The following is a 27,872-nucleotide window of genomic DNA, read 5'->3' as shown; positions in this document are numbered from 1 at the left end:
CGGGAGCCCAAAATTTATAGATCCGGGCCTGAGCCTACAAGAAAAAAACTTCATGAAAAAGCTTACTATAGTAGTTTCTCTGATGGCTTTCATTTCCACTAATAACTGATCAGTATGTTAGAAACTTTCATTGTATCAGTTTTATTTAGTTAATATTATAAAGACAGTAAGTAGTTTATGAAGCAGTTTACTATTTTCTAGCTATATTCACTTCCACACTTGGTATTTCCAACAGGGGAAGCTCTAGCTCCAAATTTCTTCTGCAACGTCCCTGAAAGTAGAAAGGTATTGTTAATAGTATACAGGACATGAAGTAGGGAGGGGTTTGAACCCTTTTCATTGAAAAAGTATGTCAACTGGGAAAAAGGGGGCCGAAAATAAATTAATATTGAGCATGTCAGCAAAGGACTATAAAGAAATTCAACTCTGCCCTTTTTCTCACAACTACATAAGATGGCATTATGGTTTTCTTGAAGCCAAGGGTTCTGTCTTCTGGAGAGAGCTGATTGCCAAACCCCACTCACTACACCGCACCCTTGCATAAGACAGATTTATAAATATACACATATGTATATAGAGAGAGAAATTACTTTGCAGCTTGTTGAGAAGAATTCTAAGAACAGTTATGTATTTCAATAGAATTTTAGGCATAAATTGATATTTTCTGAATATGTAGATTTTCTTTTATAGATAATTATCAAAATATTTGATTTTCAACCTTGAATAAAATTTTTAGCTCCATGGGGTTCAATGGGGAATTTTGACATCTCATTTCTAATGGGGTCCTAAAGGTTTGTTCTGTACCAATTTTCGACTCCATGCGAATTTTTCCAAACTTTTGCATTTTTTTCATCTATTTTGATGGCTCTAATTGTCTTTAGGAGATACTAAGAACGTTTTAAAATCCTATCTTGAACTTTCTTGAGCAAACTTTTATGAAGAGCCATTTTTTATTCTCCTGTGACCTCTCTAAAAATTATTTCTGGATCAACCCTGTATTCAATCTTTATGAGCGAAGTCTGTGGTTACACTTCAAAAACTGCTACTTCATTTCCAAACGAATGAAACTTGAATTTCTTTGAGGGAATTTGCTATAAAAAAAACTAAAGTTTCTTTAATGTAAACTGAAATCTCATTAGAAAAGATCCGATCATTTTTTATTCACTTCCTTTTCTAAAATTCTATTTAAAAATCATTATGTACAAATCACATAACATCCTTGAACGCTTATTGTATATTGTAAAAAAATTTCAATAGCCAAAAAAAAAAAAAAAGGATTTGTGTTCCCATGCACCTGTTAAAAAATTTTACTGCATTTTCGTTTTCTTTCTTTTTCTATGCATTTTAGTTTTTTTCAAATTAGTTTTTTAACACTTTCCTGCTCCCGTAAGGTATTTTGAAGTAGAAAATAATTTTTTCAAATGTAAAGGAGTTAAACTTTTTTTTGTGAGCAATCACAATTGCTTATTATTTTCACTTGACCTTAGTTGATGTTCCTTTGATTTATATTTTCTATGCTCATAATGCAAACTTCTTTGGTCCGTCGGCCTTCTCGAGTATGCCCCTCCTTCTGAGCAATGGGGTACATGTCCTTAAAGTAATTATATGTATAAAGTTGATCGTTTGTATGAAATATTATTCATTTGAATAAATGAAGCCTTCACATTAAGGATTTTTGCAATATTTTCTTTTATTTAACTTGGTACACATATTTTCTTGTGATAACACACGTATTTCTTCGGAATAAAATGTTCGGCAATATTCTTTCTCGTAATCTTCAAGCTCTGCAACGATTCTAAAATGAAAAATTTATTGCGATGAAATACTTTGTCAAATATTTAAAGCTTAGTGTATTTCATAAAAAGAATTCTAAACACTTTACCCTTTGGCGTTGCTGCCGGGGGTCGGAGGGGGAAGTCCACCCCGGGTGACACCCGTCGGAGGGGGGGGGGAGGAGACACCCAAAGTGGAATTGTAAGTTTTCGAAAAATATATATGCTTCTATATTCAGAAAATTTCCTCCAGTATTTTCGATTCCGAGTCACAACTGACTACAACTGTATTTATGTCGAGGACTGCATACTAAGTGCCTTGCCTCCATTATTTTTTATACCGATAGATGGCAGCACCATCACCGGAATTTCACCAGTTTATGAGAATTTAGAACTAGACCAGGAGCTAATAGCTACATGGTGCTAGCATCCCCATAGGTATCGTTTAACTTGGAGGACATTGACACCACGCGCATATTTGACGTCGCCCAGTCCCCTTTAATGGCGACAGTGGGTCTTCGACCATCGAGGTTCGAACTCAGGACCCTCCGGCCCCGAGTCCGACACTCTACCGATCGGGCTACCACGGCCCTTCCTGTATTTTAAGTTATATTTACCCTATTAAACGCGATTGCATCACCACGAAGAATCTCTTCTTCCCCAAACATTATCAAAGCTCATCTAAAATGCATTTTTAAGACTACAAATTGCACTAGAATCATATTGTCAATGCTTAGACCTAGTAGTAACTTTCTCTAAAGTCAAAAAACTAAAATACATTAACTTTCCCTGTGTTTGAAATAATTTGAGGAGCGATTTTTTTTTCATACACCCCTTACTTTTTGACCTAGCGACGGCCCTGCGCATAGGCGTCTAGGGCAAGTATTATAAAAAATGTTTATAGTTTTTTTTTTGTCTTTTATGCATTAGCTAACTTAAAATTTTGTTCTATAAGTATGTAGTTGTTTCTGAACATTGCATGAATTTCATGTTGACATAGAACACTAAAACCGTTTTTTTTTCGCGTTAGTAGGGGGTAGGGGGTTGACATCAAAAATTACCGTCCCGGGTGTCCTCCATGCTAGGTACGCCACTGCTTTACCAATGTAAGAATCATCACATTCTTTAAAGTGATATGATGTGTTTTCGGTAACTTCACTGTAATATGACCAAAGAAAATGCAGCAGTACAGGAAAAGTAGCGTTTTAATGCGCAGGTGGCATGCAAAAACACTAAGATACTCACGTTTTGCTGTAAAAAATAATTGAAAAAGAAAGAATGCATATTTTCGCTTCAGTGTCATGTGGAATGTCCTCTAGATTTGATTTCCCTCAACGGTACCCTGAATTAAGTCTCTGGTTACCAAATAATAATGTAATAGCTCGAGCTTCTGGTTTCAGTAAGGGAATTGTCAGTAAGTTCTTTGAAATTTTATAGAGCCTTGTCGATTAGAACAATCTCAATGGAATAAAAATTTTCACTATAAATGAAACAGAATGCAAAGCAGTTCAAAAGAGGCCCCAAAAGGTTTTAGCTAAGGAGGATTAGTCACAGGTTGGGACAATATCAAGTTGTGAACGAAGTGTGATGACAACAGCTGTGTGCTGTGCGAGTGCAAAGGGGTTTTATGTTCCTCCTATGCAAAAAATAATTTTAAAAATTTTCTTTTACAATAACTTATTATTATTTGTAGTGTTTATTGTCCTCCAGTAGGAAATATTTGTAATTTACACATTGATTTTCTTATTTGAGAGTGTGGTCCATCTATGGAAACTCGATGTCTACTTATAGCAACCGGTTGCCATGAATGGACCGCATGCTGAAATATTTATTTTTAATTTTTAACCTTTATTGAATATATTTATGAATAAAATGAATATTCTTATTTAAAGAGAAATATACTGATTAACTATCTCAATAGCCAGTGAAAAATTTGAGTTGGAATTACGTTCTAAAAAAATTAAAAACTATTACTTCATCCACTGATGGCAACCTTCCTATATGAGCTTCTTCCGGTGCTTAAACTAAGATTAGCAATATGAGCCATAATAAATTATATCTTCTGTTTTCCCTCATTATTTATCAATCAATCATCTGCAATACGAAAAAAAAATGTATTTTTTGAGAGATTTTAGCTATTTATCATCAATTATTTTGTAAAATAACTTTGATTTTTTAATTTTTCACTTTAAGGGTCAATTATTAGTTATTTCATAGACTATGTGAAGTATAAAATTCTTCATCTATTACACACACTTTAGCTGATTTCTCAAATTATTTCATGAAATACCTAATCATTCCATGGAATAACTGAATTACACACTTTTCCGGTAACCTAGGCATAAATGATCTAAAACGACGTTTTCTAGATTTCTACTAAATGAACACGTTCGTAACTTCTTTCAAACATTTTCTTCGTTTTCAGTTCATTACTTTGTTTTCTAAATTAAATTGATTGTTGTTCCCAGCTGGTAACGGGGGGGGGAGGGGGGGGGAAATGGTAGCTATCGATTAATGTATAAAAGCAACTTACACTGTTTTGTGAGCAGCTTAATCCTACACGGCAGGGGCAGTAATTTATGTAGACGACGCTCCCCATTCTTGGATTGCAGAGCGTATCTGGAACACAAAACAATGACTCAAATTTTTATATGTTGCGAAACAAAATACTTTGAACATCTATCTAGGTTTTAGCCGTTTGAATCATAGAGAAGGGCATGAGTTAAAAGGAGCATGCTTTTTCTGTCGAGGTAACCAGCGCCTCTTTCCGCAATACAAGTTTTAGTCACACCGATAGGAACCTTCTTTTGATTGGAGTACACTTTGGCAGATTTATTTATTTATTTATACAGAAGTTAAACAGATTCCCATGCATAGTGCCTTGCCTCCGGAAACCCACAGGAAAGATTTACAATAAAAGAGAAAGAAATAACGCACAGAGCACCGGGGGAATCGAATCCACTACCTCCGACTTAGAAGACGAAGCTTCTAACACAGAGTCACGGTTGCAATTTGGCAGATAATTTATCTCTGCTTCTAACAATTTTAAGAAATCTCGCCAGATAAGGATAATTTTCTCCTCCTTTCACGTTACACATGCAGGAGCGACCTCCTTCCTTACTGAATCTCGTTATTATTCCACAATCTATTAGACGTGCAACAGTCTCCTCAGTGGCCGAGTAGTCTAAGTCAGGGGTCTCCAACCTTTTTCACTCGCGGGCCACATTGTACATTTTTGGAGGCTAGGCGGGACAGACCAACAATATTTTAGCTCAGATGGTTTATTTGTCAGTGGTTTTTGAAAATTTCTTAGCTTGCTTCTAAGTTGCTACATTTCCTTATAGGTATTTGCTATTAGTTAAATTAAGTTATGCTTTAAGTGCCTGTAAATCTCTATTAATGTAACGTTAGGGAGTTTTGTAAAACTTAGAATAGTTCAGAAAACTGAAATAAAAAGTATTCTTTGTCACAAAAAAAAGTGAAGTTTTTTTTAAAAAAAAGGCTAATGAGTGAATGATACAAGACAAAATTATTGCAATGAACAACAAATTTATTTTGTTGAATTAATGATGATTAAAAACTTGGAAATAAAAGAGAACACAACACGTGTAAACCTTTTTAAAAAAATTTAAAAAGTTAAAAAATCAACGAGAAGATTACATTTATTTATCGATTAAAATTTCAGTCCATTCAGGGACAAACTTCGTAGTTCCGATCATTAAGAGAGATTTTAAGTGTTCGTCTGATAAAGAAGATTTATACTTAGATTTAACATCCTTCAATTTTAAAAACGTCTGTTCACACTTGCAAGAGGATGCAAAAAAGAGAAAACATAGCCCTAGCATGATATTTTAAGTTCTTAAAGTCTTTTTCTGCTAGAGAACGGTAAAATGGAGGTAGGTTATCTCCCTTGTGGCATTACTGATGGAAAGCTGTCTTGAGTAAGTCATTAGTTGTTAACTCGATGATTTTAAGTTGAATTTAAGTAAGCAAATTGTCAATATCACACTTAAAAGGGTTTTTAAAGAGTTAAATTTCATCTGAAGCACGGCCAAAGTCTTCAACGCAGTTTTCAAAATCATGACGTAGCTGAGACATGACTTCCGAAACGTGATCCTTGGGAATGGTAGCAGAGCTTAGTGCACTTCGATTTCGATTTCTATTCCGAGTCACAACTGACTACAACTGTATTTATGTCGAGGACTGCATACTAAGTGCCTTGCCTCCATTATTTTTTATACCGATAGATGGTAGCACCATTATTGCACTTAAATTCTTACATGTTTCGAAGCGGTCAAAGTTCAAAGATCTTAAATGCTTTTCAAAAAGTATGAGTTTTTGTCTGAAAGCTTTGACACGGTAGTATAAGTCACAAACTGAAGAGTTTTCACCTTGCAGTTTCAAATTCATAAAATTAATATGTGTCGCGAGCAGTAGCGTACCTATGGGGTTCAGCACCCCTGGCGAACTTAAGAAATTGCGCCCCTCCTGCCTTCCTTCAAGGTCGCCCCGATGGAAATTCACCGGAAGTCACAGAGATCTCACAGAAATTTCTTTCATTTGGGGGGGGGGGTGAGGGGGGGGGCATTTTGACTAATTGATTCGGCAAATAAGGATGTGTTGCAACTTTAATATATATTCTCTCTTTTTTAAATTTTTTCAATGATGGCCAATGTTTCTTCGCAGTAGTCATTATCCCCAGTGAAGATCAGTGGCTCTCTTAAAACTATCTACTCCCTTGCTCATTACCACCTCTTCCGGTAAACTGTTCCAAGGTTCCACTACCCTTCTAAAATAATAATTTTTCCTAACATCCATGTTAGCCTGAGATTTAAATAGCTTAAAACAATGACCCCTTGTCCTGTTTTCAGTGCTAGACTTCAACCCCGTAACATCTTTCATTTTAATAAATTTAAACAACTAAATCATGTCCCCTCGGTCTCTTCTTTGCTCAAGACGATACATTTTTAGCCTTCTAAGCCTGCAATCGTAGTCTAAATGAGAAAGTCCATTTATTAGCCTTGTAGCTCGCCTTTGAACCCTTTCCAATACAATGTCTTTCTTAAGATAAGGAGACCAAAACTGAACAGCATACTCCAAATGAGGTCTTAAAATGTGTGCATGCTTGAATTTTATCATTCATAGAATTGGGATTTCATTTGGCAAATTGAGAATTTTCACCTTCCCAAAAATTTTAGTTCATTAGTAGAATCATCCAGTATAGAACGTCCACCACCACTGCTCCCTGGTATACAAATTGTGTATAGAAGTCTTTAGCTAACTCAGTGAATAGGAATGAAATTCAACGCTACGCGTAAAAGTCCCCTCCCCCCTTTTTTGAGAATTAACGATTGTTTCATTTTCACCTCTAGCTCTTCTTCTTGCGAGTTTTTTAATTTTTTAAAGCATTTTTCTACTTATATGATCATTTTTTGAATAAAATTAAAAAACCCCTGGCTGATGCGCTCCTGGTGAGAGCCACTCCTGCCAGCCCCTGGGTACGCCACTGGTCGCGAGATCAACAACGTAAGCCAATTTTCAAACAAATACACTGTCAGAAAGTTCAGCTTACCGGACGACGCAATTCAGTTATAAAAATGTCAATCGCTTCTCGAAGTTCAAAAAACCGCTGCAATACTTCTCTGCTCAACCAGCGAACTTCACAATGGCACGGAACATCTGGGTAAACTCTGTCGATTTCAGCAAAAAAAAAAAATAATTTGAATTTTGACTTCCTGAATTCAAATTATGTTTTTCGCAATCACGAGTGTGTGTGTATGTAGGCATGTGTGGGGGGTATGTGTGTTTGTGTGTAGGGGAGGTATGTGTGTAGGCATGTGTGTTTGTCTGCGTGCAGGTATGAGTGTGTGGGTAGTGTGTATGAGTGTTTGTGTGTGTGGGGAAGGGAGAATGTGTATGTGTGTGTAGGCATATGTGTTTGTGTCTGTTTGCAGGCATGAATGTGTGGGTAGTTGTGTGTATGTGTAGGTTGTATGTATGCGTATGTGTTTGTAGGTGTATGTGTGTTTGTGTGTGTGTATGTGTGCGTGTGTGTGTGTAGCTGTGTATGTATGTGCGTGTGTGTAGGACATGGATGCAACCTGGAGACGGGTTTCGCTATAGGAGCAGCATCGTAAGGCGGCCGGCCGAGGGACAGTAGGGCTGGTGGGAAAATAAAATGATAGCACATCAAATCTGTCAAGTGAGAACAATAAGCAATCGTGATTTCTCAAAAAAAAAAAAAAAATTGACAATGTTTGATGGAACTTGATCTAATGAAGTTAACTGTTTTTACAACTACGTAGTACTTCAGCTACTTTCAAGTATTTCCCACACAAGGCTTGTTGATGGATAATACAGTGAAAAAACATGGGGTGAACACCCGCAGGCCGGACAAAATCTGTTCGCGAACCGGATTCGGCCCGCGGGCCGTAGGTTGGGGAGACCTGGTCTAAGTGATTGCTTTCCACACTTAAAGCGGTGGGTTCGACTCCTACCCTCGTTCCGGATGTGCTGGTTTGTGCTGCAAATTCTTTCATGCATTGTTGAATTCTGTACTATATGGAATAAAATATATCATATGTAAAGTAGGCGAAACACTTAGATTGTAGTCCTCATCAAACCAAAACTGCAAGAAACACGAAGATGAAGAACAAGACGTGCAACATTCTCTAAGAATACCCGGTTGCTCGTGACGTCTTGCTGACTTTAAGCTTTTCATGCCAGCCATTGTTCTACCTTCTATAGACTAAGGTTTCTATAACTACAAGTTGACTATCAGCCCCTTTGAGATCATAGGTAGTATTCGACTTGCATAGTTAGTTGTTAGCTAAGTTATCATATTTCGCTAATATTCGTATTGAATCTCGCATGATTCAGAAAGAAAAGCATGTATAGGAAAGTGATGCCAAAATATAGTAGTGTCTGCCTCTGGCTCGTGCATTCTGTCTCGAAATCTCAGGGCCCCAGTGAATCCACATGGTATATACGTTGGATGGGGCACTGAAGAAAACTCAGTCTTTTTGACCCAAACCAGAAGCTGAGCAGAACCTCTTGAGACATTGATTTGTGACGAGAACTTGGAAAATTTTATGATTAAGAAATAGATTTGATGTGCACCAGTCATTATTAGTGTCCAAGGAGAGTTTTTGGAACTGGCCAGTATTGAACTCACGACTCTTCGGCGACGAGACCGTCAACAACTGATATCGAGCGCTATACTAAAAATACTGCCTGTTCACTAGAAATTCTCTAGGAAACTGGTATTCCACAAATTTCTCCGGCAACGATATAGCTTATTCTTTTGTAACACTTCTCAAGAAGGAGCTGTATTGTTTCTAGAGACCTTTACGAAAGCCCATTTTCCTAGCAATTTTGTAATAAACAGGCAGTTTTTTTTCTTTTTTAGTGTGCGTTATGGCATCAAAATGTTGACAATGAGACAGCCTGTTTATTTCGGCACTGCTGCAGGCCATTGCTACGGCTTTACATCTGCGTCGACAAAAATTCCTGCGACATTTCATATCATGCAATCAACAAACCACGGTCTTTTGAATGAAAGTAATTTTTCACTTTGGAGAAAAAAATGACAGTCAATTCGTAAAGTAACTGACGAACCGTTGGGCCTGTAAATAAGGCAATATGAAAGCAACAGAGCCGGATTAACATCCATTTACGCCCTAGGCCAAACTTAGCGATTACGCCCCACCTCACATATCCGAACTCTATCAAAATCGTATCCCCTCCCCTTCCCCAGTCGCGCTCCCCTCTAGACAAAATGAGGGATAAATGTCTTTCTTTGTTTTCCTTCGATGATGTTAAAAAAAGGAGGGAGGGGTTTGGGGGTGCTTCCCCCCCCCCGGAACTTTTAGAAATTGAAGCGTTAGAAATGCAATTTTAGACCATCGAAGGTGACTAACATTCGGAACTCACCCAGGAAAGTTTTCGAAACTGAATTACACGTAACATACGTAATTGTATGTTATCTTTGATGATTTTAGAGCATGGGATGAGTTCGAGGACTCTCCCCCCCCCCTCCGAACCCGTTGAAATTAATCTTAAGAGTCATTTTTTTTTTAAAGCTGGACACTTTTGATAGTTGATGTCTTCAATTTTCGTAAAAAATGCAGGATGTGTTAGTGGTACTATTATAAGAAAAAGTGAAGTTTCTTTTTCCGAAAAACTAATTTGTTTGTCTTTGAGTAGAAGTCAAAGTTTGAGGTCGTGAAAAAAAAAAAAGAGTTAAATATATGATTGCTTTGCTTCAAAAGCAATGAGAGAACCAAGCCAATTCTTTCAAATGTGGATACTACTTGATACTAGGTACATGCAAGCATAAATACTTTGGTGTCTCACTCATGGCTTTGGGGGCAAAGATCAATTGAAACTGCTACTTTTTTTGCCTTGTTTAGGCACAGATATCTGCTAAAGCCGTGAGTAACCCTTGGAAATACGTATATGATTAATTACTCACCACAGTATAGTACTAAGATAAATATAAAATAGCTTTCGTTTCTCTTGACTTTAGTAGTTAAACGGTCTCAAAGTCGATGATTTTTTTTTTTTAAATGCTTAGGTTTAGAGGTCAATAACTTTGGGACACAGCAGTAGTTATAGTACGAGTGGTGTAGTTTAAGGTCCAGGTTAGAAACCCACGACAAATAATCAACTTTTTTAATTACGCGATCTTAAAATTCATAATTTAAAACAAAAAGAATCACAGTTTTAGGTTGATTATTCTAAAACGCCTGAGTCAATAACTTTGAGCAAGAGCTGTAATTATGCTCTACGTGGTGTAGTTTTAGACTCATATCAGAAAACCATGAGATCTAATCATCTTACTAAATTAAATGGTCTCAAAAATGATAATTTCAGTATAAAAGAGCGTTTTTTCACGAGTTAAAATGCTTGATACTCAAAATCTTATGAGCTCAAACTTATAAAAAAAATTTAATTTTAATTTGAATTCCGAAACTTTGAATTCAAATTATGTTTTTCGCAATCACGGGTTGCGACAAGACCCTACTGATTAGAGTTATTGTTTCTAGAAACGGCTCCCCCCCCCCCAAGCATGTCCCTCCTCCTGGGTGCTTACGTGTGTATAGTTGTGTGTGTAGGCTTACGTGTGTGCACGTAGGCGTGTGTATGTGTGTAAAGGCGTGCGCACGTTGGGGAGTGTATATGACCATGCGTGTGTAGGACATGGACGCCACCGCCCAGCAAAAGTGGATTCCGGTGGACAGTGCTCAGGACCAGCCGCGCTGCCGCCGGTGGACGGTGGTGCTGCAGCCCTGGTTCAAGCTGAAAAAGGAACCGTAACGTCAAGGACAGTCAAATGAAAGCAATAAGCAATCGTGATTGCTCAATAAATACTAGAACGAATCAACCGCCTAATGTACTTTAAGCTCCCAAAAATTTAATGCTTCCAGTGAAATAAAATTTTCTGTTACCTTGACCACAACATGGCAATTTTTCTCACAAATCTGATTTTGGAGCTTTATATTTTGGAGATCCTAGATACTCAGGATTTGGATCTCGGAAGCTGAAAATTTGCATCAGTTTAGTTTCAAAGACATCTCTACGCCTCTATAAAATTTCATCCCATTCGGGGATGATCGTCTAGGTTTGTTATTGTCTAATAAACCTGTTTTTTTTTTCTTTTTTTTTGAGCAATCACGATTGCTTATTGCTTTCATTTGACTGTTTTGATGTGCTATCATTTTATTTTCCCGCTAGCACCCTCTGCAGCATCACCGTGCGTCGACCGGCTCCTCACGATGTTGCTCCTCTAGCGAAAGTCATCTCCAAATTGCGTCAATATCCTACACTTACACGCGTACATACACACACGTACAAACAAACACATACACAGACACCTACACACAACTACCCACACACTCATGCCCGCACACAGTCACAAACACATATGTCTACACACATACACCTTCCCCCCCTACCACAAACACTCATACACACAACTACCCACACTCTCATATCTGCACACAGACACAAACACACACGCCTACATACACACACACACACACACTCGTGATTGCGAAAAACATAATTTGAATTCCAGATGTCAAAATTCAAATTAATTTAAATTTAATTTTTTTTTTTGAGCAATCACGATTGCTTATTGTTCTCATTTGACTGTTTTGGCGTGCTATCATTTTATTTTCCCACCAGCACCTCCGAGGACCGGCTCCTCACGATGCTGCTCCTATAGCGAAAACCGTGTACAGGTGGCGTCCATATCCTACACACACACACGCACTCACACACACATGCGCCTACACAAACACACACGCGCATACATACACACACGTTCGTGATTGCGAAAAACACAATTTGAATTCAAGATGCCAAAAATTCAATTTTTTTTTTTTTTTGTTTTTTGTTGAGCAATCACGATTGCTTATTGCTTTCATTTGACTGTTTTGATGTGTTATCATTTTATTTTCCCGCCAGCACCCTCTGCAGCATCACCGTCGACCGGCTCCTCCCGATGCTGCTCCTATAGCGAAAACCGCTTCCAGGTTGCGTCCATATCCTACACACACACGCATACATACACAACTACACTCACACACACTTACACACACAAACACATACACACACATACACAAACACATACACACACAAACACATACACACACGCATACATACTAGGGTGGAACGAAAAAAACAAAGGGTTTATTTTCGAATTGTAATAGTGCAGAAAAGTTGCGATTGGTGAAGACTTACGAAACAAAACAAAAATTTTTAAAATCGGATAATATCTTCCGATCCCGCAACGAGCCTAAAAATTTGAAAAAATGGAAAATTTCATGTTTTGAGCGATTTTTTAAAAACTTTGCTCAAACGTTTCTTTTTAATACTCTAAGACGGAAAAGTTACGATTGTTAAAGCCTTCAGAAATTTAAAAAAACATATTGAAATCAAATAATACCTTCTGATCCAGGAACAAGCATGAAAAGTAAAAAAACGGGAGAATTTCATCTTTTCTTAGTGATTAAAAATAAAATTGTTCTTGTTTTTTTCCCCGGTTTTACTGGGAAAAGCCTTTTAAAAAACCCTAATATTACACTTAAACATTAATTTATTTCTTGATTTTTAAGGTATCTTCTAAACATGCAAAACTCTACCATTCTTTACAACAATGAAACATTTTCAAATAATAGAAAGTTATAAAATATTTAAAAAATTTACAATCCTGTATACAAGTCTTATTGTTTTAAGTGTTACTTGTTGAAGCTAATTTATAATCAGATTTTTTGGAAATTTCGGGCATAATTGATCTAGATTTCAATGTTGCTCTTAGTAGCCATCTCTTGATTTAAATCCACACACTTTGAGCGAAGCCTCCGTTACTAGCTTCACACATCTTTCGACAGCTTGCGTATGGCAGGGGAATAGTTTTATATCCCAGTCGGGTATAGTGCCTGTTGCAATAAGATTTTCAATGTCTTTGTTAGGAACTTTTCGAAGAAAAGGTGGAGAAGACAGCTTTGTCGTGTTCCAATTAATAATCTCTGTGTAATCTTCTGCTTCGAAATTTAGAGATGGAGTGACAAAGTTTCCAATGCTTTTGCCTTTAGAAACAGACACTCTGACTTTCAAGACGTTTTTAAACGCTAGTTCTCTTATGTGCCTCCTTTCATCAAACACCATTGACATTAATAAGTTTTCGGGATGCGCAAAGAAAGAGTTTCTTTCAATGACAGGGTAAACAACTTGTTTTAGATTGCCAGGTAAGTATCGACAGGTTTAAATTGTTCTGTAAACATGAATGGCACCATCTGTGAAATTTTTGCGGTTCTTTATTTCAAACCAGATCGGCATGTAACATCTCAAAATAAAAGTCACTATGTCTTTTAACTCACCTCATGGGATCGATACACTTGCGTACAGTCTAAGGGCTCTATTTGCACAAGTGTGCGCCATCTGGACTGTGAGAATGGACCGTGGTCACGATTTGACAAATCATTTGTGCAATTGCCACCCTTTATTGCCTGAGATATATCTAAAAGATATCTTTGATCCTTGCTCAAGCACTTTCTGTTTACATCTGGAATTGTACAGTCAATTGCTTGAAAATCTGTTACTGGCAGTTTTTTGCAATCTCTGAGTTGTTCTCCTATTGGTTCAGAAAACGAATTTGGGCCAGTTGTTCCACCATCCAAATGCAGAAAAAGATGGCGAAAAGGCAACTCAATGAAATGTTATAAACAAATAGCCCATTGCAATGGTCGTGTAATATAAATTAATCAATCCTTTCTTTAAACTTTGGTTTATCCTTGTCTCGGTTGTAAGATCTCATGAAATTGAGATATTTTTTGTAGAAGATATCGATGAGCTGAGCAATTCTTTTCAGGAAACTGTAGGAATCGAGGCGTTATCAAAGATACATATAAACTTTTTGCGCCACTATGTCCTTAACAATAGAAAAACTCACTTTCGTGTTTGACTTTTCTAGCTAACTCAAATCTCTCTTGAAAGCAACTTTGAAGTACATTTTCATAAGTAGGGAGCTTGTTTGTTGGCAAATCTCTCGGGTGGCCAAATATAAGGCACTGAAAGGACTTTCTCGTAATTCTTTTCTGCAAAGATGGATTCATGATTAAAACACGTTTAGCAGAGCAAATCGACTTCACACGCACATTAGAAACATTTAGAAATACTGATGCTTTATTCATTTAAGTAAGATACCTATAGACGCAAGCCAACTAAAAAGCTCATAAATTCAAGATCGTGAGGCGCTAATGGGGTGTATTAGATGCACACACTCGCGGGATTAAAGGGCCATGTCGACAATTTCACAGGCAGGCTAATACTAAAATATCACATTTGTTTTATAAACGAACGTTCTTCTATTAGTATTTCATACCGAACTTATGAGGATCGTTAAACTAAAATAAAAAAAAAGCTGAAAAAGGGCTTAAAGTTTACATTTTTTTAAACATGTAGGTTCGTTGCGCGATCGGAAAATATTGTTTTATTTCAAAAAAAATTTTTTTTTTTTGAAGTCTTCACTAAACGTAACTTCTCCGTTTTGTAGCCTGAAAAAGTACATTGAACCAAAAATGTTAAAAATTCATGAAAAAAAAACCTGAAATTCTCAACTTTTTCGATTTTTTAGGTTTGTTTCTGGATCAGAAGGTATTATTCGATTTCAATTTTTTTTTTATTTCTGAAGGTTTTACTAATCGTAACTTTTCCGTCTTAGAGCCTTAAAAAGAAACATTAAAACAAAATTTTTGAAAAATCACTAAGAAAACGCGACATTTTCCATTTTTTCAAATATTCAGTCTCGTTGCGGGATCGGAAGATATTATCCGATTTTTAAAATTTTTGTTTTGTTTTGTAAGTCTTCACCAATCGCAACTTTTCCGCACTATTACGATTCGAAAATAAAAACTTTGTTTTTTTCGTTCCACCCTAATACATACAGACACCTAGACATACACACACAAAACACATACACACAACTACTCACACATTCATGCCTGCACACAGACACAAACACACATGCCTACACACACATATACATACCCCCTACACACAAACACACATACCCCCACACCAAACACACACGCCTACATACACACACACACTCGTGATTGCGAAAAACATAATTTAAATTCAAGATGTCAAAATTCAAATTAATTTTTAAATTTTATTTATTTATTTATTTATTTATTTATTTATTTATTTTGAGCAATCACGATTGCTTATTGCTTTTATTTGACTGTTTTGTTGTTCTTTCCTTTTATTTTCCCGCCATCACCTTCTGCAGCTCCACCGTCGACCGGCCGCCTCACGATGCTGCCCCTCTAGCGAGAACCGTCTCGAGGTTGCGTCCATATCCTACACTTACACGCATGCATACACGCATGTACACACACAAACACATGCACACACATACATACACCTACACACACAAACACATACACACACGCATACATACAGACACCTACACATACACACACTCAAACACACAACTACCCACACACTCATGCCTGCACACAGACACAAACACACATGCCTACACGCACATACACATACCCCCTACACACAAACACACATATCCCCACACACACACCTACATACACACACACACACATGTACAGTGTGCAGTTCCTTGAATTTATTCACAGTATTCCTTTTCTTTGTCTTTGAATTTGCTTTCTGTTTTTCATCTTTGTCTGTCGCTGTAAGGACACCTGATTTACGTGTTGTTCTCTATGCATCTTTAGCTGAATGTAATTGATTGTGGATGCATGTGGTATGACTTGCGTCATGGAGCATGCTGTAAATAAATTATTTTATAAAAAACACACACACACACACACTCGTGATTGCGAAAAACATTATTTGAATTCAAGATGAAAAAAAATCAAATTAATTTTTATTTTATTATTTTTTTGAGCAATCACGATTGCTTATTGTTCTTATTTGACCGTTTCTGATGTCCGTGCCTTTTTCAGCTTGTACCAGGGGCCTCTGCAGCACCACCGCCCACCGTCCTCAGCAGGCGCGGCTCCGACCACTGCCTCCTCGAATCAGTTTCTCCTGGTCGGTGGTATCCATGTCCTACACACACGCACGCTCATGCACACACACGCGCTCATACACAAGCCTTTACACATATACACACACGTCTACGCACACAAACAAGCCTACACATGCACGCACGCGCCTACACACACACACACAACTATACACACGTAAACGCCCAGGAGGAGGGGCAGGCTTGGGGGGACAGGAGCCGTTTCTAGAAACTATAGCCCCCAATGTGCAGGGTCTTGTTGAAACTCGTGATTGCGAAAAACATAATTTAAATTCAAAATGTAAGTTAATTTTCTTTCTTTTTTTTTTTTTTTTTTTTTTTTTTTTTTTTTTTTGACGTTTTATATATATTTTTACTTTTGAGCCTTACTTAATAAATTTGTTTATTTATAAAAGTTTATTACTAAGTAGTGTGTATGCAAATTCTACTGTAATTATGAACTCAATCTCTTACCCAATTGCAAACCTCTTCTTAAAATATAGCATTGATTTATGAACATTATAAAGTCAAAAATAACAAAAGATGCATGTGAATTATCACAATGTTTTATCAAGATGATTCCAAGTCAACTGACCTAAATTTCTCAAATTGTCCCTGCTCGATCATCCTGCTGTGTCCCAAAGTTACTGACTAGTCGCGATTAAAGTTATTGACCTCTAAACTTAAGCATTTTTTAAAAAAAAAATCATCTACTTTGAGACCGTATCACTACTAAAGTCAAGAGAAACGAAAGCTATTTTATGTATTTCTTAGTACGGTTTTGAGTAGTTAATTTTATACTTATATCCGAGGGTTACTCACGACTTTAGCAGATATCTGGGCCTAAACAAGACAAAAAAGGTTTTAAAAAAAAAAGTAGCTGTTTCAATTGACCTTTGCCTTCAAAGCCATGTCCGCAATGAATGTATCCGGCCAGCACCAAATATTTTCTTACAGCAGCGAATGTATCTGTGCAGTGGCGGATACAGCCGGCGGGCAACCGGGCATTTGCCCGGTGGGCCGGTCATGCTTGAGGCCGACCAACCAACAGCAAAGTCTTTCGGGCCTGTCTACTAACAGCAAAATGTTAATTTTGCGCGCATGTGTTTAGAATAACGCAAATTCGCAAAACACTATCTCAGCTCCTCTTTACGCATGGGCTAAAGTTTGAGGGTGGAGGGAGTAGGGCCGTCACCACAAGAGGAGGGGGAATTTCTCAAATGGGGCTGCCCAGGGCCTGATTACCTCACAGTTTGACTAGACCTAGGCCTGGGGCCTCATGTTCCTAAGGGGCCCCACATTTTTTAATGAATTATGCATAGCATTGCAACGATATGAAAAATACATGTATTTTTAAAAAAATTAAAAATTATGAGTTATTAATTGAAAAAAAACTTCTTTATAGGGGAATTTTTAATCATTCTGCCAGTAACGAATTTACTCGGTCACGATTATGAGGGGGCCCAAAGGGGATTCATAAATGCACATAAGTGATTTATACATAATTTTGTGATTAGACAAAGAGGCCTCCAAAAGTGCATTCGTGCTTTTAAAATGTAAATGAAACACTGCATAGTCTTCTAGGGGCCTCCAAATTAATATGAACCTAGGCCCTCACTTTTATTTAGTCGGGTTTTGCGGCTTCCAATACATTTTTAGTGTTATAATAAAAAATTAATGAATAAATTTAAAAAAAAAACAAAAAAAAGCAGGGAAATGTTAGCGGTCATAAAAAGTTAAAATACTTTTGGTCTTTTTGACGCTTTTATTTATAAATGACAATTCACAATTGCTATAAAATGCAACTTACAACAAGGGCCGACGTGAGGAATAGGGGCCTGGCTCGGAATTGAACTCGTGCAGAGAGTAAAATATCCTAATGGTGAAAGATGTAGAATAAGGCTTGTGAAAGAATTGACCTTTGTCATTTTTTCCCCGGATCCGCTTTTGCTCTCGGCGACTCTGTTTATAACAATTGGAATAAAAGTGACAAAATATTTTTTTACGTAAAATTATTTAAAAGTATACAATCTTAAAATACCATTGAGGAGCATCCAGTTTCGAAAATTTGCTGGAGGAAAGTACTCGAACCTCTCCCATTTTTTTTTAAACATTCCCAAAGATGGTCTAAAACTGTGTTTTTAAACTAACAGTATCAAAAATTTTCTGAGAAAGTGCCCCGTCTCCTCAACGAAGAACGTTTTTAATCTCGTTTTTACTGCTTCAATTTCGAAATTTTTCCGGGGTGAGCCTCCTGAAAACTCCTTTTGCTAACATCACCGAATGTCAGCAAAAATTTCATTTTCGGAACTTAATTTTCGAGTAACTGCCGGTGTCCTAGTCTTTACCAAAAAAGGCTTTTAAGACTTCAATTTGAAAATTTTCTGTTGGATGACCTTGGAATCTATTTCGACTTAAAATCACCAAAGATCTTCTAAAACTGCGTTTTCAGAACTAATATATTTTTAAAAATTTCAGAGGAGAGCCCCCGGAACCGCTCTTTATACCATATACTCGAAGATAATTTAAAATTCTGTTTTTGGATTTCCACTTCTGAAAAATTGCAGCAGGAGAAGCCCTGAACCTACGTTCCCCTAACATCACCAAATATTGTCTAAAATTGAGTTTTTAAGACTAGATTTTCGAAAATTTTCCGGGGGAGAGGCCCACGGACACCCCCCCCCCGCCCTATTTCAGTCTCAACATTAATCTTTCCATTAAGTTTATATTGCTATTACTTTAGTGACTTCTAGAAGCCAGAAAGCTAAGTCCACTCTCTCTCTCTCTTTGTATTGATACATGCGTTTGAAAAAATATTAAGGGGCTGCCAAACTCGTACTCGACCCCTCCCGCTAGGTTTTTGTCCTCGCATCGAGTCTGGGGGTCGTCAGGACATGGCAGTATAAAAGAGGGAATGTTCATGAGAGGGCCCAGTAATGTATGTTTGTGTCGAGGGACCCATCACGTTCTAAGACGGCCCTAGTCTTTCACCCATGAACATCGCTAGATCAGTTTCATATAACAGGGCAATTAAGTTACTTGTTATGACTGCAAAAAAGGACATACTAGCCAAGCAGAGTTATCATTAAGGAAATATTCAGTCAAGTTCCGGGCATTATAAAAATACTTAAAAATGGACAATTACAATCACAATTTTCCCCCAAAATAAGGTTTAGCTAATACTGTATCAATTTGTTCACCAATAAAGCGCAGAAGTGTTCATATCTGTTAAATTTTGTTTAAATAAAACATATTTAGTTGTTAAGAACAATTTCCTCATATTTAAGTGATATCCCAATCGTTAGATAAAATTTAATATCTATTATAGCTATGGGGCCGCTACATCTCCTAATGCCAGGGCCGATTTTTTCAACCAATCCGCCACTGTATCTGTGTCCGTCTGTATCTAATTATGATTACTTCGTTTTACATTAGCAGTGTTTAATTTTAAACAAATTAGAAGTAAAGAAGGAGAACTTGAATGATTGTCGCGAGATGCGTGTACTCACAACGAATGTATCCACACAGCAGCAAATATATTCACCTTATGCGCTTGCGTATATACTATCTATTAATAATTTTTACAAATTAATTAAATAATATCAGTTTAAAACAAATTAGAAGTGAAGAGTAAGAACTTGAACGATCATGGCGACATGCGCGTGCTTGCAGCGAATGTGTCCGCACAGCAGCGAATGTATCCACCTTGCGCGCTTACTATACGTATATACTATCCATTTATAATTTTTCCAAATTAATTAAATAATATCAGTTTATACAAATTAGAAGTAAGATTTTGAACGATTATCGCATCCGTGCCCGCAGCGAATACATCCACCGAACGCGCGGGTGTATATACTGTCTGGTAATAATTTTTACAATCTAAATAAATAATATCAATATCAATTTAAAACGAATTAGAAGTAAAGAGTATGAACTTTTACGATTACGAATGGCGTGCAACTCCGCGGCGATGTATCCGCACGTCAGCGGATGTATCCGCACACGACGTTCGCGTGTGCGTAAAATGGAATTTTCAAATTCCCCCTCAAATTCTAGTCCGTTTGAAAAGCAAACGTTTTGGCCGCAGAACAAAAAACTTTTGGCGCTTTGAATTGAGGTGATATTTAACAGTGATATCTTACGTAATGTTTTCCTTTTTATTTAAATTTAAATATCATTGCCCTTGAATTTCTTGATATGCTTTTGTTTTTCATTCATTTTTACCTTAAAAAGATTTAGAACGGCTGTGTCTCTTCCTTACAATGTTCTAAACCACTCTTTCTCTCTCTATTTTAATTTTTCTTCTATTTAAAGCATATTGTGGAGAATCCGATTTATTTTTATCCACTTTGTTGTGATCTTCGTGATGAAATTTTGAAGAAAAATATTCATAAAATTAATATGTTGGAAGCAAACCTCAATAACTACTATAATTATAAATAAAAATGTATAAAGTTGTGTATTATAAATTATTTATTAGGAACTTGCATGCAATGCATGTGTGCGCAGAGAATTAAAGCAGTCTATGGTGAATATTTGGACAAAATAAGTGATATGATTGGCAAGGCGCCCCACGGCAGGTCACTGTGACATCCCCAAACTTTCCTTCTATGACAAAAAATGACTGACAGTTCTGAAAATTCGGAGGCAACATAAAATATTTTTGTTTGTAAGGATGTCTAATTTCTGATTTCTCTATTTCATTTGTGTGTGTGATGTTGGTACGTAATAAGCATGCTCGTATTTTGTCATTCGGTAAGATTTGAAGTTTCATTCGGTAAGTTGACAATTTCCCTTTCCCAAAAATTTTAACTTTGGGCGCCCTGATGATTGGCAGTCATAAATAAATATGACTTAATAAATTATTAATCGCAAAACACATACTGACGTATTTTAAAGAATCAATATATATAGAAAGAGTTTCAGTAATAAGTTTTATAACTGAGCATTTTCTAGATCATGGTTTTTACTAATTTTCCTGCGTGTGACTTACCTTTAATAAATTTTTTACAAAGCCAGGGGCGACCTAGCCCCGCCAGCGCATCGGCCTGCGGGTCGGTACACCCTCCCTCTTGTACACCTTCGAACCTGTGCGCCTCAGTTTTTTTCCCGCCCTCGAACATGTGCGACTCCGTGGATTTTTTTTTTTTTTTTTGTGCCCTCAAACCTGTGCGACTTTTGTTTTTGATTTTTTTTCTTTGCGCCCTCGAATTTGCCCCCCCCCCCCTCAAACCTGTGCGACTCTGTTTTTTTTTCTTTCTTTTAGCGCCTTCGAACCTGTGCGACTTAGTTATTATTATTATTAATATTTTTTTTTCTTTGCGCCCTCGAATCTGAGCACGTTTTGGAACTTAATTTTGGCGCCCGCTGGGCGGACTCCATCCGCCCCTGATCAAAGCTATACTTTGAAAAATTATTGTTCAAATTGAAGATATTGAAAATCTAGTGAAAATTTAGCAAAAATCTAGTAAAAAGTTATCTGTATATTTTTTGTATTGTTGTAATTAAATTCTTCAGGAAAACTTATGGTATCTTTTCGCCGAATGTAATTGTTGTGCAAATAGTATTTCTATTCTACGTGGTTCGCTTAGGGATCGGAAGGGTACTAAGTGGTCAGTGGCGGATTGGCTGAAAAAATCGGCCCTGGCATTAGGAGATGTAACGGCCCCATAGCTCTTATAGATATTAAATTTTACCTAACGATTGGGATATCACTTAAATATGAGGAAATTATTCTTAACAACTAAAATATGTTTTATTTGAACGAAATTTAACGGATAGGAACACTTATGCGCTTTAATGGTGAACAAATTGATACAGTATTAGCTAAACCTTATTTTAGGGGAAAATTGTGATTGTAATTGTCCATTTAGGTTTTTTTATAATGCTCGGAACTTGATTGAATATTTCCGTAATGATAACAGTGCTTGGCTAGTATGTCCTTTTCTGCAGTCATAACAAGTAACTTAATCGCCCTGTTTTATGAAACTGATCTAGCGATGTTCATGGGCGAAAGACTAGAGCCGTCTTAGAATGTGATGAGTCCCTCGACATGTGCATTTATGAAACCTCTTTGGACCCCCCCATAATCGTGACCAAGTAAACTCGTTACTGGCAAAATGATTAAAAATTCTCCTTTAAAGAATTTTTTTTCCAATTAATAAGTCATAATTTTTTATTTTTAAAAAATAACATGTATTTCTCATAACGTTGCAATGCTATGCATAATTCTTTTTAAAATTTGGGGCCCTTCAGGAAAATGGGAACCCAAACCTAGGCCTAGTCAACCCGTGTGGTAATCAGGCCCTGGGCAACCCCATTTCAGAAATCCCCCCCCCCCCTCTTGGTGACGACCCTGCCTCCTTCCACCCGCAAGCTTTAGCCCATGCGTAAAGAGGAACTAAGGCTGTGTTTTGCGAATTTGCGTTATTCTAAACACATGCGCGCAAAATTTAGATTTTGCTGATAGTAGACAGGCCCGAAAGACTTTGCTGTTAGTTGATCGGCCCGAAGCATGGCCGGCCCACCGGGCAAATGCCCGGTTGCCCGCCGGCTGTATCCGCCACTGTAAGTGGTCCGCAGTAATGAAAAGGTTTAGAATCACTGATCTAGAAGATGTGCTAATTGGATTTCGAAGAACATCAGGAGAGACAACAACAGCGTATTAGTTTATGTCGGATGAGCTAATTCGTACAGTGCTGGTTGGTACAAAAAATTATTCATTACTTTATCATCATCATCATTGTCACTGGCTCGACAACCCATTGTGGGTCCTGTTCATTTCCGTAAGTTCCTTCCAGTTGGATTTTTTTTTTTTTTTTTTTTTTTTGTTCTTTTCTCCAATTCGACGATTTGACATCCCCAAACTTTCCTTATATGACAAAAAATGACTGACAGTTCTGAAAATTTGGAGGCAACATAAAATATTTTTGTTTGTAAGGATGTCTAATTTCTGCTTTCTCTATTTTATTTGTGTGTGTGATGTTGGTACGTAATAAGCATGCTCGTATTTTGTCATTCGGTAAGATTTGAAGTTTCATTCGGTAAGTTGACAATTTCCCTTTCCCAAAAATTTTAACTTTGGACGCCCTGATGATTGGCAGTCATAAATAAATATGACTTAATAAATTATTAATCGCAAAACACATACTGACGTATTTTAAAGAATCAATATATATAGAAAGAGTTCCAGTAACAAGTTTTATAACTGAGCATTTTCTAGATCATGGTTTTTACTAATTTTCCTGCGTGTGACATACCTTTAATAAATTTTTTACAAAGCCAGGGGCGATCTAGCCCCGCCAGCGCATCGGCCTGCGGGTCGGTACGCCCTCCCTCTTGTACACCTTCGAACCTGTGCGCCTCAGTTTTTTTCCCGCCCTCGAACATGTGCGACTCCGTGTATTTTTTTTTTTTTTTTTGCCCTCAAACCTGTGCGACTTTTGTTTTTGATTTTTTTTTTGCGCCCTCGAACTTGCCCCCCCCCCCCTCAAACCTGTGCGACTCTGTTTTTTTTTCTTTTAGCGCCTTCGAACCTGTGCGACTTCGTGATTTTTTTTTCTTTTTTGCGCCTCTGAACCTGTGCGACTTAGTTATTATTATTATTAATAATTTTTTTTCTTTGCACCCTCGAATCTGAGCACGTTTTGGAACTTAATTTTGGCGCCCTCTGGGCGGACTCCATCCGCCCCTGATCAAAGATATACTTTGAAAATTTATTGTTCAAATTGAAGATATTGAAAATCTAGTGAAAATTTAGCAAAAATCTAGTAAAAAGTTATCTGTGTATTTTTACTTTCTTCTATATCTAATATATAGAAGAAAGTATTGGATTCGTGCAAATTTTCGAATTTCGAATTTTGACGGATTCGAACGTTTTGAGGTGTGCTGAGTCCATTTCGACTATTTTTGGAAAATATCTGTCTGTCTGTGTGTGTGTGTGTATGTATGTATGTGTGTATGTATGTGTGTCACGTCTATGTGTGACCAGTTTTTTGTGGCCGCTCTACAGCAAAAACTACCGCATGAAATCGAACGAAATTTGGTACACATATGTGCCCGTATGTGAACTTGTGCCCATTGGTTTTTGGCGCGAATTCCTCCAAGGGGGGTGGAGCAATGGGACGTTTTTTGAGTTACGCGTGCTTGCTATTCCTCAGGAAGTAACTGGCGGAATCAAACAAAATTTGGTCCATATGTTGCCATTAACAGGAACAGGTGCTGATTCAATTTTGGTGTCAATAACTCAAACGGGGCTTGAGCTATAGGACGTTTTTGTCGTCAATTGTGACTGCTGTATCTCAAGAAATAATGAACGGAATGAAAGAAAAATTTATCGACAAGTAGCCCTTAGAGGGTATAAGTGCTGATTCTATTTTGGTGTCAATAGCTCAAAAAGGGGGTAGCGCAATCGCCCGTTCTTTTTTTTCCATTGTGAGTGCCCTATCTCAAGAAGTAATGCTACGTTCTGGTTGAATTTTGGAATATATGTGAATCCATATGTAAACAGGCTTTGGTTCAATTTTGGCGCCAATCGCGCCAAGAGGTGCTGATTTATTATTATTATCATTATTTTTTAGCGAATAAAAATAGCTTTATTAATGCAACAATAAGAAAGATAAATCGTAATGGATTATCGTCTGCGTATTTCTCGTGATTTTAATTGTATGGAAATGATCGGAAATATTATCTCAATGATTTAAAATTTTTAATTGTTGCCATCTTATGTTTGTTAACAAATAAAATATTTGTAATTAATTCAAGCAAGGCTTTTAAAATAACTTTCAATTTTCGCTCTTTGCTTTGCTTTTGCAATAATTCAGACATTGGGATGGTCGTCAAGTTTTTCCATGTGTAATTTTGTTTTTGTTGGGAATATTGCTTCCTCGTCAAGCATGGAGAGGGATCAGAAAAAAAAGAAAAATATAGAAGAAAGTTTCGTGATGGCCACAACATACTAGTTTGTATTGTTGTAATTAAATTCTTCAGGAAAACATATGGTATCTTTTCGCCGAATGTAATTGTTGTGCAAATAGTATTTCTATTCTACGTGGTTCGCTTAGGGTTCGGAAGGGTACTAAGTGGTCCGCAGTAATGAAAAGGTTTAGAATCACTGATCTAGAAGATGTGCTAATTTGATTTTGAAGAACATCAGGAGAGACAACAACAGCGTATTAGTTTATGTCGGATGAGCTAATTCGTACAGTGCTGGTTGGTACAAAAAATTATTCATTACTTTATCATCATCATCATTGTCACTGGCTCGACAACCCATTGTGGGTCCTGTTCATTTCCGTAAGTTCCTTCCAGTTGGATCTTTTTTTCTTTTTTTCTTTTTTTTTTTTTTGTTCTTTTCTCTAATTCGAGGATTTGATTGTTTAAAAATCTCCTTCGAAACAATCCAGCCATGTACATTTTGGTCTTCCTCTTGGACGCTTGCCAGTGGTTCTTGCATTTGGGATGTTAAAGTGAGATGGGTTCGGGAGAGATGCGGATAACATGTCCTGTCCACCTCATTCTTTGCAATTTAATATTCGTTACTTCAGATTTTGTAAAGAAAAAGTGTAAAATTTGTTTAACTGAACCCGAATAGATCGGAAGAGATCCCTTACTAACTTACTTTTGCTTTCCAAATTCCTGCATCTAACTGATCCATTGACATTTGAGCAGCACAAATTTGAGGGGCAGGATGGATCCGCCTGAGAACAATTCGCAGCTTCTGATGTCTGGGGAAAAATAAATTTTCAGGGATCAGTTTTTAGAAAAGCATCAAAGTACGGGGAAATTTTTAAATCCTATTACTGTAAACAGACATTTTGCTCTAATTTGTATAGAATAAACATCATCATGCTTGCAACAAACAGGAAACTATTTCTGGTTATTACATGTGAAAAAGTTCTGCAGTTAGAGTGAAAAAACTTCACATTTAACTTACCAAAGAAATATTTATGAAATTTCTTCCCTTTGAAATGAAAGAATGTTAAATGAACAACTCAAGAATAAGCACCTGACTCAAAGTAGAAGCACTAAAATGTGCGCACAAATTTATTCATTGCGTGAAGTTAACTTTTCCGTGAAAAGCAAGTTCTTTTACTCTCTATTGGAGCTATTTTGCCGCGAAAAACACCTTCCGAGGGGAAAAAAATAATTATTCGCAAATTACCTTTATTTGGAGACATAGAGTCAGAACCATTCCCAAAAAAAGTGACAGCTGCATGTCTTCTGTGATGATGAAGCTGCAAATTGTGATACTTTTGCCGAACAGTTTATAAAGCTGACGGTTACTTTATAACTATATATCTCTCTGTTTACGATTTCCTCAGCACTAAAATCAAGCAATTTCAAAATTATGGCATTTATCACATATTAATCATCAGCAGCACGCAAACTTCAAGTCTAGCCATTTGAATGGCATCATATCTCTTTTACATCAAAATGGAATGATGTAAGAAAGATTCCATGAGCTGGTGGTTGAGCTAATGTTTAAAGCAAGGAACACCTTATTTACATAATTTTTAATCACATTTTGATTAAATGCAGAGGAATCCAAGCCTTTGAAGAAGAACTTGGAATGTTCCAGCATGTTCAAATATCATCATACTCATTCTTATTCTTCGTCAAAGAAAAATGGGTGGATTTTTCCGAATGCTCAAATATCATCTAAATCTTCAATTGCAGAAGGGTCAGTTGGGTAAATGGAAACAAACTACATTACCCCGCTTCTGGTGATTTTTGAAACTAAACTAATGGTGAGTGAAAATCAGGCAACATAGGGAAGATACTTTGAGAGTTCCGATTGTGTTTTCAAGCAATTGTAGGCGTCATCATTGTTTGAAGATGACATTGAGAAAACGAAGTGTAAATCAAAGATTAGTGAAGTTATATTTTCCTCTCCAAAAAAAAAAAGTTCAAATGCAAAAGAAGCAGTGTCAGTGTCAATATCAGCTGTGTCTTCAATTGCAGTTGGGTCAGTTGGGGTAAATGCAAACTTGTGGTGATTTGGTGTGGTGTGTGGTGCAACATATTGAAGGTACTTTGAGAGTTGTCTTAAAATAGATTACTTAAAGTTGTTATGTGAAATGCTACTAAAAATATTGTGAATTTACCCTTCCCTGCTATTTCTGATGTGCAATTTAGATATTTCCGTTTACCCCATACATAATCTACTGGGGGGTAAGTAGAAACAAGTAAGCTTGTCATTATTTTCTGATTCGGTGATTAGATTTTGGTGCAAATTATACTTTTCTATGTATTTTACATGAATTCAAAGCATAGTTTACTTTTTTTGCTATCTGCGTCGCCCGGCTTTGCACGGTCCATCTCGAAAATAAAAGTTATGTCAAGTGACGCGTGTTCAACAATCAGGCTTGAACAAAAAAAAAAAAAAAAACAGTAAAATTTTGCTGCAGATTGCGAAAAAAGTAACCAAAAAGGAAACACTTTAAAAATCCTCGATTACAGGAAAAGGCTTTAAAACAAAACCCAGAGTTTTATTTATTCAAATTCCAGAAAAAATATAGCATCAGATCTTTCATTTAATGGTTTTC

General features: G+C 36.9%; 1 protein-coding gene across 2 annotated transcripts; it reads right to left on the bottom strand.

The window, feature by feature from the left end:
• Position 1: 1 nt before the first annotated feature.
• LOC129231273 (astakine-like) lies at positions 2-26,633 on the bottom strand. 2 transcript variants are annotated; one of them, XM_054865560.1, is made up of 4 exons: positions 26,489-26,633; positions 25,946-26,051; positions 4,306-4,391; positions 2-271 (listed from the first exon to the last, which is right to left on the bottom strand). In XM_054865560.1, exons 1-4 carry the CDS (start codon positions 26,540-26,542, stop codon positions 191-193), a joined length of 327 nt encoding a protein of 108 aa, XP_054721535.1. In that variant the 5' UTR covers positions 26,543-26,633; the 3' UTR covers positions 2-190. The 2 variants fall into 2 exon arrangements, with proteins under 2 accessions (XP_054721535.1, XP_054721543.1); XM_054865568.1 differs by lacking the exon at positions 2-271 and adding an exon at positions 1,650-1,795.
• Positions 26,634-27,872: the final 1,239 nt, after the last annotated feature.

This window comes from Uloborus diversus, chromosome 1, assembly GCF_026930045.1.
Source record: "Uloborus diversus isolate 005 chromosome 1, Udiv.v.3.1, whole genome shotgun sequence".
NCBI classification, from domain to species: domain Eukaryota; kingdom Metazoa; phylum Arthropoda; class Arachnida; order Araneae; family Uloboridae; genus Uloborus; species Uloborus diversus.
Note: the sequence above shows the minus strand (reverse complement) of the source record. Positions and strands in the feature narration are given on the sequence as shown.